The sequence below is a fragment of the Rattus norvegicus genome, chromosome 19 (assembly GCF_036323735.1).
Source record: "Rattus norvegicus strain BN/NHsdMcwi chromosome 19, GRCr8, whole genome shotgun sequence".
Taxonomy (NCBI): Eukaryota; Metazoa; Chordata; class Mammalia; order Rodentia; family Muridae; genus Rattus; species Rattus norvegicus.
In genome coordinates this window covers 14,473,216-14,487,718 of record NC_086037.1, presented here as the reverse complement: position 1 = coordinate 14,487,718, position 14,503 = coordinate 14,473,216, and the positions used below count along the sequence as shown (strand labels likewise).

Below are 14,503 nucleotides of genomic sequence, written 5' to 3'. Positions count from 1 at the left end.
CATGGGGTGGACTGCATCCCAAAGAGAGACAGTGGGAAATGTTCCCCAGTGTCTCCCTGTGGCTGTGACGATGGGAGTGCTGACCAGTGGATGGCAGGCCCCATGTGAAAGCCTTTTGGTTTCTACTTGAGTGGAATCTTCACCATGCCTTTTTTTTTTCTTGAAACACAGGTTGCCCTGGAACTTACAGTCTTCCATCACCCTGACTCAGTTTCCCATGCCTGGGATCATAGGCTTAAATTACTATGCCCATTTTTCTTTTTTGTATTTATAAATCTGCTAAAAAGCCAAAGGATCCAGAATGTAAAATGGTGCGGTCCAAGGCATTTCCAACAGGGGATTCTTGACCTAGGAGTATCCAGACCAGTGTTTATTGTGTGGCTACTTCATTCCCATAACAGCTTATATTTGACAAAGAATTCCAAGTTGTGATATCACTGGGCAGCAGGCGATATCCCCCACAGCAGCACCGACTCAGGTTGTAATTAAGGCTGGAGAAACTTACTAGGACCCTGGTAATCCTACCATCCTGGGGCCTTTAGATAGCCTTAGTCTGATCTTCCCCCTGTGCTATGAATCAATTGCTCTTGAAGGTAGATTTGAATTTACAGTCACTGTGAGGCAGGAGAATTAGGACCCTACGGTCACTCTGGGCTCCATAGGAAGAGCCTGTTTCAATAGTAAAAGAGGTCACCTGTGAGTTCTTACTGTCTTCCCTGAGGCCTTACTGCTGGAGTTAGACTAGCTGTCTCACCAATTGAAGTAGAGGGCAGAATGCTGGTGCCTTCTATAGTGAGGACTAGTGACAGATGGTCTATGGAAATTCTAGAAAGGTCTACTAGTATATGTCCTGTGCATGGGAACTGCTGGCTTCCCTGTGTCCTTTGCCTTTATTTTGCAGTCCATGGGGCACCTGGAAATGTCCCCAAACCAGGCTGTACACAGGGCCTGTCCCGTGACTCTCACTTGCACTCAGAGCCTGCCTGATAGTTATAGGTCTGACAGAGCCCGGACACCTGCAGAGACCACTATAAGGGACCCTGCCATCCCCACACTGCCCATCAGTGTCTATAATGTCCCTATACGACACTGAGACGATCTAAGCTCCTTCCAATCTTTATGCTGCATCAGAATCTGACCATTGCTACTTTTGCTCCTCTCATACCCACACTAGAAGCCCTGTACCCACACTAGTCCCAGCTGGCCTGTTGCCTACTGACATCTCATGGACTCTGCCCCAATATTCCCTCTTTGCCTGGGTCCCTGCAACTGTGTCCAGTTCTGGCTGCTTCCCTGCCTCCCCACTTCCATTTTCCAAATGGCACATTGACACATGGGTTTCTGGGTCTCCCACTCCTCGGATGCTGGGAACAGGTTCATTCTTTGCTGTTTGAATGGTTGTCCTAACACTGGAGGACCTTGCTTCAAGTAGTGGCAGTCAAACCTGGTGCTGATCGTGTCAGATCTGTCCAGGCTGTCTGTGTGACTGTGGAATGCGCCTCTGTTTTGGCTGAGTGTTATTTACCTCCCTCATGGCCATGTGATAACCAGACCATGAGCATGTTCATTGTTTGGAAAGAAGGGTGTGGAGGACATATGCTCCTCATCCTAGCATTAGTGGAAAAAAGACATAGGCAGATGATGCATTCTAGATCATCCTGGGCTATAGAAACTCTGCCTCGAAGAATGCAGGTGGAGCAGGGCTGGGGTTCAGTTGGTTGCCTAGCAGCCTACCACATTGAGCAGGCACTGCTCAACCACCTGTACATACACATCTCCTGAGATCTCTCTCCTAAATGGGAGGTGATCGTGTCCACCTAGTACAGCACATGCCCTGGAAGGACAAAAGCTACCTACAGGAGCTGTGGTGATGACTCCCAGGTTAGAGCATCTGCTGCTCTCTCAGAAGAACCACATGGACCCTAACAATCATCTACAATGGGGAATGCTATTCCCTCTTTTGGATCATGAGGGAAATGCACTCAGGAGTGGCCCAGACATACATTTGAAAAAAAAAGATCCATTGAGTTACATGATAAAAATAAATATAATCAGCAACAATAAAAAACACAGCATATGAATGATCAAGTGAAACAGCACCTATAAAAATCTATTTCCCAAAATGACGTTGATGGTCATTATCTTTGTGGTTTAATACTAATGCTGTATTGTAAGAAAAACCGAGGCACATGGTTCTCCATTAGGATTATTCTATATTCCTTTGTGAAAGTTGTCATTTTTTCTGCAGCTCTACAGGCATGAGTGTGTGTTACTCAATATCTGGTGCACACAGTCGATAAGGAATGTGTGTTGTAGACTGATATAGACTAGGATGAGCAGAACACATGACAGCATGGATACAGTATGTCAGTGATTACATCATAAAGTGTGTGTCCATAAAAAAAGTCACATTATCCACACAAAAGACACTATCACCCTGTGTACCCCTTGGTGGCTTTGAATTCACTGGATCATGCAAAGATCCATATCCAGCTGTCAGTTCTAAGTCTACAGGAGGGGAAAGGACCCTTGAATAAGATGGTCTTAAGAGTCAAGAGTTACAAATCAATTTTTATTCAGAAGGAATACAATTTACAAAAAACAGGCATAAAATGAACAACTAAAATGGTATAAAAATGAAAAACAGTAACAAGAATATATAACTATGAAATAACAAAAAGAAAACTTCAATGAAAATCATAACCAAAAACATTTCTTAACAGCATTTTCTTAATGAACATTTAGAAACACAGTTGTAGTGCTGTTTCTCCTCTAGGACGTGAGATGTCAAGGCAGTCCCCTCAGTTGTCTCTCAAATGGTGTTGTCGGTATGAGAGAGGGGAAAGACCTCAATGAGACAGGCTGGCATACGGATACATAAATTTAGGGTTTCTATACATTGAGGAAATTATCTGAGAAGAAGAATATTCCCCCAAAAAGTCTTTGACTGTGAGGATTGTCGTCATAGGGAACTCCTGAGAGAGAAACTCATTCCTCAGGGGGCTGTCTTCCTGGGATCCATCCTATGCCATGTCTCCTGCAGTTTCTGAGACCTGGGAGGACACGGCAGCTATTAAGACACTGATTTGGTGGGGACATGCATACCAGCTGTCAAGTTGCTGCCTTCTGTCCCCTCAGCTACATTGGACAGACAGCACTGATCTTTTCACTGAAATCATTGCTGATTTCTCTGCAGGCTGGGAACATCACCAGCAACCCTCACAGTACTGTGGGAGAACAAGCTGCTCCTCAGACTCTACCAGTGCAAACCAAGAATGGGGAAATGGGGAGAGACCTAATTGGGGTGCAGGAAGAAAGAGAAGGCCACATGATACCCAGATCAAAGCCAATGACCAGGACTCATTTGCCATTTGCACTTGGTTCTTATCCCTACAAGGTGCTTCCAACCATAACATGACCCCTGTATGACCTTTGTCACACGACCAAGAACTCGTTCAAAACTCTTCATAGCATCCAATCTGTGATAGGGAGATGCAGTCATATGATATGTTATTCCTCTGTCACCATTTCTGGACTGCAGTTTCAAAAAGGGCAGAGAAGTATAATTGCCAATAATTCAGTTTCTGAAAAGTGGTTAACATCCCAGAATACTTGTGCATAGACAGAGCAATGAATAACTCTATCACATGAGGTGGGTGACTGATTGGGTGTGGGGAGATTAGAAAGATGATAGGGGAAGCAAAGATGTATCCAATAGGCAAATGGTATCAGACATTGTTAATCTGACTCAGCTGCTTGTTCCTACCACATTTTGCTGGGTCTGGAGGTTGCTGGTCTTCTCCTGTTCGTCTTCATCTTTCCGGTTCAACTCAAACAAATATCGCTGTACCTCCTTGCTCTCCTGCTTCAATGTGACCAATTTCTTCTTCAAACATGCCTGGTCCATCAGGAGCCGGCTGTGCAGGTTGCTGGAAACACACTCTTCATAGTAAGATCCTGAAGCCTCTTCCTCCCATTCCAACTGCCAAATCCCACAAACTCCACCAGGACCCAGATACCCATAAAGACTTCATAGAATACATCTCCATACATGTAAGGCTGCTGCACAAACAGCAAACGGCCAATCCAGGGAAGAATAAATTGTTTCTGTGACCCAAGCACCAATAAGAGTCCATGTCTGTCCAAAAGAACAAGGGATCTACAACTACCCATGAGAGCCCAATGCATCGGGACAGCATCAATTAGTAGGCAGTAAACAACCACAAGAGGACAGTAGAACCAAGGGAGGTCATGCTAACCATGTGGTCCACACATTGAGCTTTGTTAAACCTGGTATGACCCCAGAGCCGCAGGTTGGCCTAATAACACTCTGATGCCTGAATCAGTGTAGTTCTATCCAGAGCCTTCTAAAGATGCATAGACACTGTGGTGATAAATGACAGTCTCTTATGGAACTGAAACTGAGTCCAAAAGACCCACGGCACAGTGATATTTAAACAGCAGAAGAGATGGGCCCAGAGCTGCAGACCCTCCGGTCCAGAACAATGAGAGGCAGACATGGCCATTCCACAAGTGATGGGCCCTTCTGACCAGTACTTACCGATAGAAGTTAATCTCCTTCTTGAGCTCCTGAAATTTCTCACGATGTTCAATGTTCTTTGTGTCTAAGTTGTGCAGTAATGACATGACCTCTTTCTCCTTTATCTTCAAGTTTTCATAAAATGGATTTGGCCTGAAGTAGGGGCTGGCCCCAGGAAGATAGAACCCAATGAACATAGAGGTTTAGGATTATATGAACTCAGGCTGTGCCCTGTACTACCCCAGCCCTGGAAGGACACTTTCTGAATTCTACATATTTGGATCTTCTTCAGCTTAAGAAACTTGGAATTGTGTGCCCAGGACAACAGAAGCTAAGCACCCAGATAAAGGGTTCCCTGGCTCACTTTTTTCAATCAGGAGGGCTGGATCTGCATTCAAACCTGTTATGCTGTCAAGAGCCTAGGACACAGAGCTTACCCAACCACACACACACACACACACACACACACACACACACACACACACACACACATCCAGAAACCTCTGATTTCATTTTTCCTGTTTTGACAAGTGGAATGCTACAAGCTGAATAACTAATATTCTAGAGGCAGACAGTACACATAATTCTGGAGATGAGACCAGATATTGCCACAAACTTATAATCTGCCCAAGGCATACAAATGTATAGACAAATGTGACCACACAGGCAAAGAACTGTGCTGTTGAAAGTGGGGCTTCCAAAATAAAGCACTTACACCTCCATGAAACTATTATAGAGGTAAATCCTGAGGTCAAAAAACAGACCCCTAAATTCCAAGTGTGCAGGGACATAGAAACATATAAAAGTTGTGCATATGCATGCAGACCTGTGCACACACAGACACACAAACTGGGACACACCCACAAGGAAAGAAAAGTAAACAGATGCAGAGAATGAGAAAGAGAGACAAATATGGAAAGAGCACAATGAGAATCAGTAGAAATGTATGCACCATTACTGTCTCAGTGTTTAAGGCACACAGACAAGAAGGAACAGGCCTGAGCCTCAGGCCTTCTAGTTAAGCATTGATATGAACAATGTGGGACCTGTTACCTAAGGGTGCTGCCATGAGATGATAGCGTTCAGTCACCTTCATAGCAAGTACAAACACTGTCCACAAACTCACAGCACCTAGAACCTTGCAAACTGCCATCTGTCAAGGGCTTTCAAATTGTACACTGGGAACTCATGCTCCAGTGACTTTATCCCTGAAATCTTCACTCACATCACAAGTTCAGATTTTCAACAGGCGGAATCAGAGAGTCCATTTCCAAACTCACTCCTTAGTAAGGGTCAGGTTCTGAATCTCCTCTCTATGGGAGATGAGGTTTAGAACAAGGTCCTTTGTTTGGAGCAATGCATACCTTTTGCTCATGGATCCACCTGTCACATAAAGGAGGCGATCTGTCAGCTCATTTCTCTCCTTGGTAGTTAGCTCCAGTTCTCTATTCAGCCTCTCCACTTCCTCGTTGGCCTGCACCTTGTTTAGGATATTTTCAGGGGATGACGTCTGTCTGCAGGCCTCTGTAGGTAGAAGAACACAAGTGAACCTGCATGGGGCAAATGCATAGAGCATACACAGACCACAGTGAGGTCCAAACAGGAGAACATGCTTGGAAGCCAGTGTCACTGCAAGGAGTTTGGTCTATGTGTAAGAGGCCTCCTAAGTGGATCACAGTTCCCCCACTACTATATAGAGACCAAGAGATGTAAGCAGCCAGGTGTTCCCTATGCCCGCCCACACAGGCTTACAAGTACCAGAGAGATGCCTTCTCCAGGATTATTATCAGGTACGCAGGCTACAACCTGGTTTCAGGACCCTCACCCCTCTGGTTTCAGAGGTCAGATCATCAATTCAGCATCCACAATGACTTGATTGATCAGGGATACTCAGATATCCTACACTGTTACTCTAGTCCAATAACTTTGCATTAAAAGTCATGTAGGGGGAGGACATGGTCAACAGACTTATTAATTCCCTCTACTGAAATGACAAATGCCCCAGAAGTGTCAATAGGTTACAGGCTCTTTCTCTACCTGCCCCATATAGTTTGGCTACTGTAGAAAAATATCTTCTACACAGAACCTCTAATATATGAAGGTAAGATTGGCCCCGTCAGCCAGAGGTAGTCAGAGGAGTTCTAAGAATATAAGGTCATGTCAGGAGCACAATTCTCTCCCTCTTACTACTGTCAGATAGTCACTGAATTTAAAGAAGCAATGAAAGTGAAGTACATTGATGCCCTGTTTAATTCAGAAAAGTTATACCCTCCATGACTCCTGATGGTGTTATTATATCAATTTAACATACCGAATGCACTGTAAAAGTAAAGACTAGAAGTTCACCCAATAATAGCATAGGCAGTGCCATATCCTCCATGTGGTTATGGAGAAACTAATGATGTGAAAACCTTGACTTTCAGGAATTGTGATAATCATGGAATTCAATATCTGTGGAGATGTTCCAGTGGTTGTGGCCCATTGCTATAAAGGCCAGCGGAAGACCCCCACACACACCCCTGACTGGAAGCTCAACATACACTGCCCAGAACTTACTCCACATTCCCCATGTCCTGTGTCCATCATTACCTTTAGGTTTCATTTGCTTCACTCTAGACTCTTCTCTATCAACATTAACTCTCCCAAAGCGCCTACAAAGATGGGCAAACATGTCTGTGGGTATATCCTTTGGACACTAAGAGAAAAAGTAGGGAATTGGTTGTCACAACCATACTGGTGACATCACAGGGATTCCAAGGTTTCTCTAGGAGACAATAGAATGTCCACGAAGGGACGGCTGATGTCATGGATAACAGACTTTGCCTCCCTGCTAATGTTCTCCCTGTACTGAGCAAAAGCTGATGGACCCTTTTCAGGGGACTTCCCTGTGGCATAGCCACTGAGCACCACATGCTTCCAAAGCCAAATTTGGCTCTAGGCTTGATTGGAAAAACCTAAGTAATTGGTATGTATCTAAATGAGTGCTTCCTCCCCAATCCCTGCACAGAAATGTTTCATCCTACCTCAAATTCTCCACAGTCAGCAATATTACCCATTAAAGATTACTGAGAAATCACACCAGTTCCTATAAGTAGCCAAAGAGGTCTCCTGTCTCATCATGTGCAGGTACATGAAATCACACCCAGAAATAGCCTGTAGGGTAGGTTGCAATGTGGGTGTGTGTTATAGGTACAACCTGAAGCTTTGTGCTTAACATTTGACAGTTGCCACAAGATTCCTTAGGAGAAAGAATTGCATTCATTATGGTCCTGGCAACAATGTGGTGATCTGTTAGCAGAGGAAACTGAAATATTGGATCCACCAGTGAATGCACCCTCAGGCTGAGTGTGGGGCTCTCCTCTTTGCACTTAAGTTACCAAAGTAGGATTGCTTACAGGCCTCTCTAAGCTATAACGTGTGATTTCATCTGAAAAATAAAATAGTCAGCAGATGTGGGGGGGGATGCAGCCAAAGGAGTAGGACAAGCCTAGAGACATAACTCAGTGGACAGAGTAAGAAACAAGCATCTTCACTCCTGTTTCATGGATCACCCCACAAAACACAAAAGCATCTATCGTACTAAAAAAAAAAAAAAACCAAGTTATTTTATTGAATGCATACACTAATATTGATTACAGTATTAGTAGCAAAGCTCAGATTTTGGGGGCAGATCCATGACTTGAACTGTCTTCCTGACAACATACAAAGCAATAAATAAATAAATAAATAAATAAATAAATAAATAAATAAATAAGAAAAAACAGAAAAATAAAAAACACAAAAAGCACAAGCCTCTCATGTGAAGTTATAGAAGAGTGATAAAGTGGTCACTTCTGACCAGGCCATTTTAGCTATGACGGTGCATAGTGACCCTTAATTTGATGGGTCCTATATAAAGCTTTGTGCAATATTGTCATTTTAACAAACCTCTTCCAGAACATACATAACGACACAGGATATGATTGCCATGTCCTTGCTGTATATCAAGTTATTTTTCTGTGTCCTTGATTGTCAGGCATATTACACCACCAATCTGAGATGGCTGGTAGACTTGGAAGAAAGTGGATATGAAAGATCCCCGTTTGATATCAGTACAGCCATTTCTTAAGCATGAGAATCTTTTAAGCTGGCCCTCGCTTAGCCCCTAGACGTTAGACAATAGACCAGAAAGTACAGAAAGCACATTCCCACCCACTCTCTAGGAAGCTGCCCGACCATAAGAACAGAGGGTATAGAACATATTTACTGCAGGGCAATTACAAGACAGGAAACATCTCTGGGAAGCTGACTGACCACTATAGAAGTGAGATATCCTTGGTACTGAATGCAGCTGTGCTATAGGCTGACATCACTATAGCCTTGTCCTGGGAACTCCAGAACAGAAACACCTGCCAAGACAGATATCCTTGATCCTTGTCCTGGGAACCCCAGGATGAGAAAACATATATCAAGTCAGACATCCTTCCTACTGAAATAGCTACATTGATGTGGTTACGGCCTTATCCCAGGACGAGAAACATCTGCCTAGTTATTCTTGGCACCGAAATAGCTGAGCTAATGAAACTGTGTGATCATAAATGACTGTTTAAGCTGTACATTTCTGTTGTTTGAGGCTCCTTACATCCCTCCTCGTAAGGACCGTGTCGAGCCCCAGTGCATTGGTATCCCAAAGTAAACCTCTTGTTTTTACATCACGACTGAGTCCTGTGTGTTCATGGGGTGGTGATTGTCCTCAGGACTGGAGCGAGAGTCTCCTCTGTCTGAGGGTCTTTCAGATAAAGCTATAGTTGTGGGTTACACACCTCAATTCTCATTGGCTAATGCTGTCCTCACAGTCCTTGGAGGCCCCTTTGTAAGACTACCTGTTGGAAAGTAGAAGCAGCTTTATTTGAGCTCAAAGTGAACCTGACGAGCAACGTAGAGAACAAGATGGGGTAATTGAGAACCTGTCTAAAACCAGCACAGAAACCCACCCTTCATTCAAAGCATCATCTACCAATTCTTGAATTTTTACCATTCTCTACCAACCAGTCTTTCATTCAGGAAAGGTAGAAAAGAACTGGAAATGATCTTTTTATTCTAAGGATCTTGATCTGTCTTTCCTTTGGTCCACGTTAAGAACAAATGAAATGGGTATCACCATCTGAATAACTTAGTATCACCTACTCAGCATTTCTAGCCTAATACTGTGCCTATGGCAATCTCAAGCTTCTCTGAGTGTTGCTGCCCCAGCAAGAAGAATGAAGAACTGAGGTCAAACCCCAGTGAACCTTTCGAGGGGTTAGAAGAAAGCCATCAGAGATACTGCACTTCTTTGTCCTTAGATTAAATCAAGATGATACAACGTGAATCTATTGGGCTATTCAACCATACATCTTCCTCACAACCCCACCTATCTGAGTTCATTGCTTGGCAGAATTCATGCCCCACCATCCTAGATATTTCTTGATTCATTGCTGCCAAGGGCCAGGTTTCCTGAGTTTTGTTTTTTATAGAATTGGGTGTAGTCAATCGTAGTTGCCCTCTGTAAGAAATGACAAATATCTATAATAACTGACCACACTGGACTTGTGTATACAAGTACATTAGTGGAAAATTCAGCGTAACTGAGGAATGGGAAATCACCACTGTGTCCTGGCCTTTCTCTGCCCATATCACAGCTCACAGGTGGCTGGGGCAAACCTTGAGTTCCTCTGTAGAAACAGTGATGTTGAATGGACACTGAGCAGGCAGAGCAATACAGCTGAGGCAACTCAATTCCAGCAACAAATGCATTATGTGTTTCCCATCTTAACAGCTCCTTTTGAGGACGTGTCCCCACACCTAGCTTAAACACAGCAATTTTCATACATGCCCGCCTGCTATTTCATATTGTTGCTGTAATACGCCTCCACATCATAGATTTCAAAAAAGAAAGAAAATAAACCTGACACTGAGAAGGGTGATGCTTGTCAACATCTAGTGCGTTGGGGGCCCAGGTAGGGTCACAAATAACCAGGACACAGGGGATGCAGAGCAAAGGCAGATGCAACTGCATGCAGCTACAAGCTTATTAACCCTTATACAGGCATGAATATGCATTACCTCACTTTCCCTTTTGGCAAGATATAATAAGATCCTTATTCCCATGATACCAGGAACAACCGAGGCAAGACTAGGCAAAGAAGTAAGACTAAGCAAAGCCTTCTTCTTAAAATATCTGTATAGCAAATCACCCCTCTTCCTAGTATCACAATATACTTGTCATAACCCAGAGAGCATGAGAGCCTCTTCCACAAACATAGGACATAGTACAACATAGTGTGAGGTAAAGTGAGAAAAACATTTTCTTCTCAAGGGCAGCATTGCAGCCCCTGCTTGCATCTCTCAGCCGTCTTTCCTTGATCCTGTCTGGGAAGTGTCTCTCAGTGACTCCACAATTTCTCTCTTCGTCCTCTTGTTTTGAAAGTAACACTTTCTATAACATAGCTAAATGTCCTTGAAGGGGTTTAATCATGCAAAAAGAAAGCAATATAATATATAATGTATGCAACCTTTAATGAGTGTATCTATTTTCTTAGGGGTATTATTCAGATACATTCCCAGATCTGGATTTAACTTTGGTAATTGTTATCTGTCTACAAAATCAACAATATCGAATAAATATTCCAGTTTTCTGGCGTAAAGTCCACGGGAGTAAGAACTAATGATTTTGGAATTTGCTCGGTGTCTATTGTTATGTCCCTCATTTCATTTCTGATTTTTAATTCATGTATTGTCTCTCTTGTGCATTGTTAGTTTGAGGAAGGGGTTGTCTCTCTTGTGGATGTTCTCAAAAAAAAAAAAAAGGAAGAAAAGACAGCTCTTGCTTTCCTTGACTTTGTATTTTTCTCTTTGTTTCTAAAGGCTTGATTTCAACCCTGAGTTTATTGCCCTTCATCAGATCCTACCAGACTCCCTATGGGATGAGGCTTTGCCTCACCTTGGTAACAGCAGCATGGAATAAATGAAGCTTCTGCTGATCTCTGTTGTGGTGTTGCACATCACAATCTCACCGAAAACCATGCACAGCCTGGTTTTAGGCTCTATTAAAGCGGCCCACTATTTCAGTGTTCCCTGCAAGGTGCCATGGAACGGTAGTAACATAATTCTGCATGCACAACGACAGGTTTCTCCAAGGTCTTCTGGGTCATTTGATAATAATTTATAGTGAGTTCATGGATGAACACACACACACACACACACACACACTTTACTGACATGGTGCATATTCTTTGCACACCAAAAATAAAGTGAGCGTTACTGAAAATGCACCAATAGTGCAATCGATGGAGGGAGCTGTGGGGAAGCTGGGGCTTAGAGTTACTTAAAAGACCCGATGCAGATTCTCCTTCTATTGGAGGAGAAACTTGATAGACAATGTGGTTCTTTATTTTCTTTCTCTAGAGCATATAGGACTAGGGTGGCAGCTAGGGCTTTGAGCATGTTTGGCAAGTACTGTAGCACTGAATTAAATCCTAGGGCTGGAACCATATTAATCATCTACAACAATTACAGGGCAGGCTGGATGATGACACTCCGCTGACAATGTGGACATCTCAAGACAGTCACTGGACAATGGCTGACACACTTGTCTGAAGACTGGAAATGTTTCTCGATCTTGGAGAGGAAAGAAGGACCCTCCAACTACACTGTCCTCTAAGGACGTTTATTCAGGTGAGGGATGACAGGGACTGTTTTGTCTGATGTCACACATGTCAGTAGAAAATATCCTAGGTATTGGATGGCGCTGTTAGCATTTACAGATCAAAGCCCATATTGTTGGGAAGATTAATAAATTATGAGTAGGATTAGAAAACCCCAAGCCTCTTCCAGGTGCTAGGAGAGCAAAAAAAAAAAAAAAAAAAAAAAACACAAAATACAGTATTAATGGGATAGTTGGTTAAATCTAGTTACTAGTTTCTATTGAGATACCTATTGTCAGTGCCTGCGCCGACAGTGTGTGAATATCGGGTGTAGGTTTGTGGGGTTGAAAGAAAACATGTACACGGGTCACCCCTTTTTAGCGAGTGCCACCAAGGCTTTATTGAGATCTCCTTATATACCAGAGGCAAAAGCCATGGAAAAACAACAAGGCAGGTGAAAATCGCCAACCAGGAAAATAGGACAAGTCTGTGTGGTGAAAGTTCCAGCCCAATCAGGGGCATAAACAGCTTCTTAAAAACAAGAAGCAGGAAAGCTCAGTGGGGAGGAAGGGTGCCATGGAAAATCCCAGCCCCAAATCAGGGGCTAAGAGCAGCTGTCAAAGGTGTAAACAATTTCTTGCTATAGCAGGCTGAAAAGCTCAGCGAGGGGGGAGGGAAACACCAAGGTAGGGCCCAACAGGAGCCTTCACTGGTGGCTCTATTGTTTCACTTTCCTCTGCCAACTGGCCTCCACACTGTTTCTAGGACCATAATGATTTCAAGTCTTCCTCCTAAGGAATTTTGTGGCAACCATTGAATGGTAAGCACAAGGCTTCATGGGTGTTCCCCTAACACACACCCATGTTGCAACCTTCCATGCAGGCTATTTCTTGATGTGATTTCAAGCACCTGTACATAATAAGACAGGAGAACATTTTGACTGCATATTCATTTTTTTTCTTTCTTTTTTTTTTTTCGGAGCTGGGGACCGAACCCAGGGCCTTCTGCTTGCTAGGCAAGCGCTCTACCACTGAGCTAGATCCCCAACCCCTTTGACTGCATATTCAAACTGGTATTATTTCTCAGGAATTTTTAATGGCTAATATTGGTGAAGGAGGATAATTTGAGTTAGGATGAGACATTTTTTGGGCAGGGTTTGGAAGGAAACATTCATTTACATGCATTGGAATTACTAAGGTTTTTATAATCAAGCCTTGAGGAAAATTTGGCTTTGGAAGCAGGAGGTGCTCAGTGGCACTGCCCCAGGAAAGTCTCCTGGAAAGGGCACCTCAGCTTATGCTCAGTACAGGGAGAACATTAGCAGGGAGGCAAAGTCTGCTCCCCATGACATCAGCTGTCCCTTCTTGGACATTCTATTGTCTCCTAGAGAGTTCTTGGAGTCCTCTGCTATGTCACCAGTGTTGTAGTGACAACCAGTGCCCTAGTTTCTCTCAGTACGAGTCTGGCAGATACATCCTAAGACATGTTTTCCAGTCTTAGAAGTGTTTTGGGAGGGGGGATGTCGATTGTGGAGAGACTAGGGTGAAGGAGTCTGACCTTTCGTCTCAAAGAAATGATGGACAAAGAAAGTGGTTCTGGGGAATGTGGAGTAAGTTCTGGGCAGTGTCTTTTGAGCTTTCTGTGGAGGCGGGGGAGGGATGGTGGGCATCCTGCAAGCTTAAGCTGACCTTTGTACCAATTGGCCACAACAACTGGAGCATCTGCAAAGGAATTGAATTTCCATGAATATCACAATTCCTGAAGGTCATGGATTTCAGAACATTAATTTTCTCATCCCCAAAGAAAGGATATGGTAAGGCCAATGCTACTATTCTGTGAACTTCTGGCCTTTACTTTTAAAGTTGATTTGTGGCTTGTTTTTTGTTTGTTTATTTATATATTTAGTGGGTAATATTATTTATTGCCAATGTCAAACATCTGGGTTACATCCTGGGACCCACATGACAGAAGGAGAGAAATGGTCATGTGGTGCAACACACACACACACACACACACACACAGACACACTCATACTCATACTCACACTCATACACACACACAGACACACACACACTCATACTCATACTCACACTCATACACACACACTCACACACACACACTCACACACACAGAGAGACACACACACTCATACACACACATACACACACACTCACACTCATATTCACACTTATACACACACAAACTTTAAAGCATAAGCAATTTTTTTAGAGTCTGATATAATTGCTTCTAATACAAAGACAGCCTTGGGTGTAGTTACTATATAATTAAACAGTACACA

The 14,503-nt window shown here is 43.3% G+C and overlaps 1 protein-coding gene across 1 annotated transcript; it reads right to left on the bottom strand.

The window, feature by feature from the left end:
- Positions 1-2,778: 2,778 nt before the first annotated feature.
- LOC134483357 (disks large homolog 5-like) lies at positions 2,779-6,061 on the bottom strand. Its single transcript, XM_063278656.1, has 4 exons — positions 5,905-6,061; positions 4,562-4,705; positions 3,767-3,929; positions 2,779-3,053 (listed from the first exon to the last, which is right to left on the bottom strand). Exons 1-4 carry the CDS (start codon positions 5,913-5,915, stop codon positions 3,024-3,026), a joined length of 348 nt encoding a protein of 115 aa, XP_063134726.1. The 5' UTR covers positions 5,916-6,061; the 3' UTR covers positions 2,779-3,023.
- Between the last annotated feature and the right edge of the window lie 8,442 nt (positions 6,062-14,503).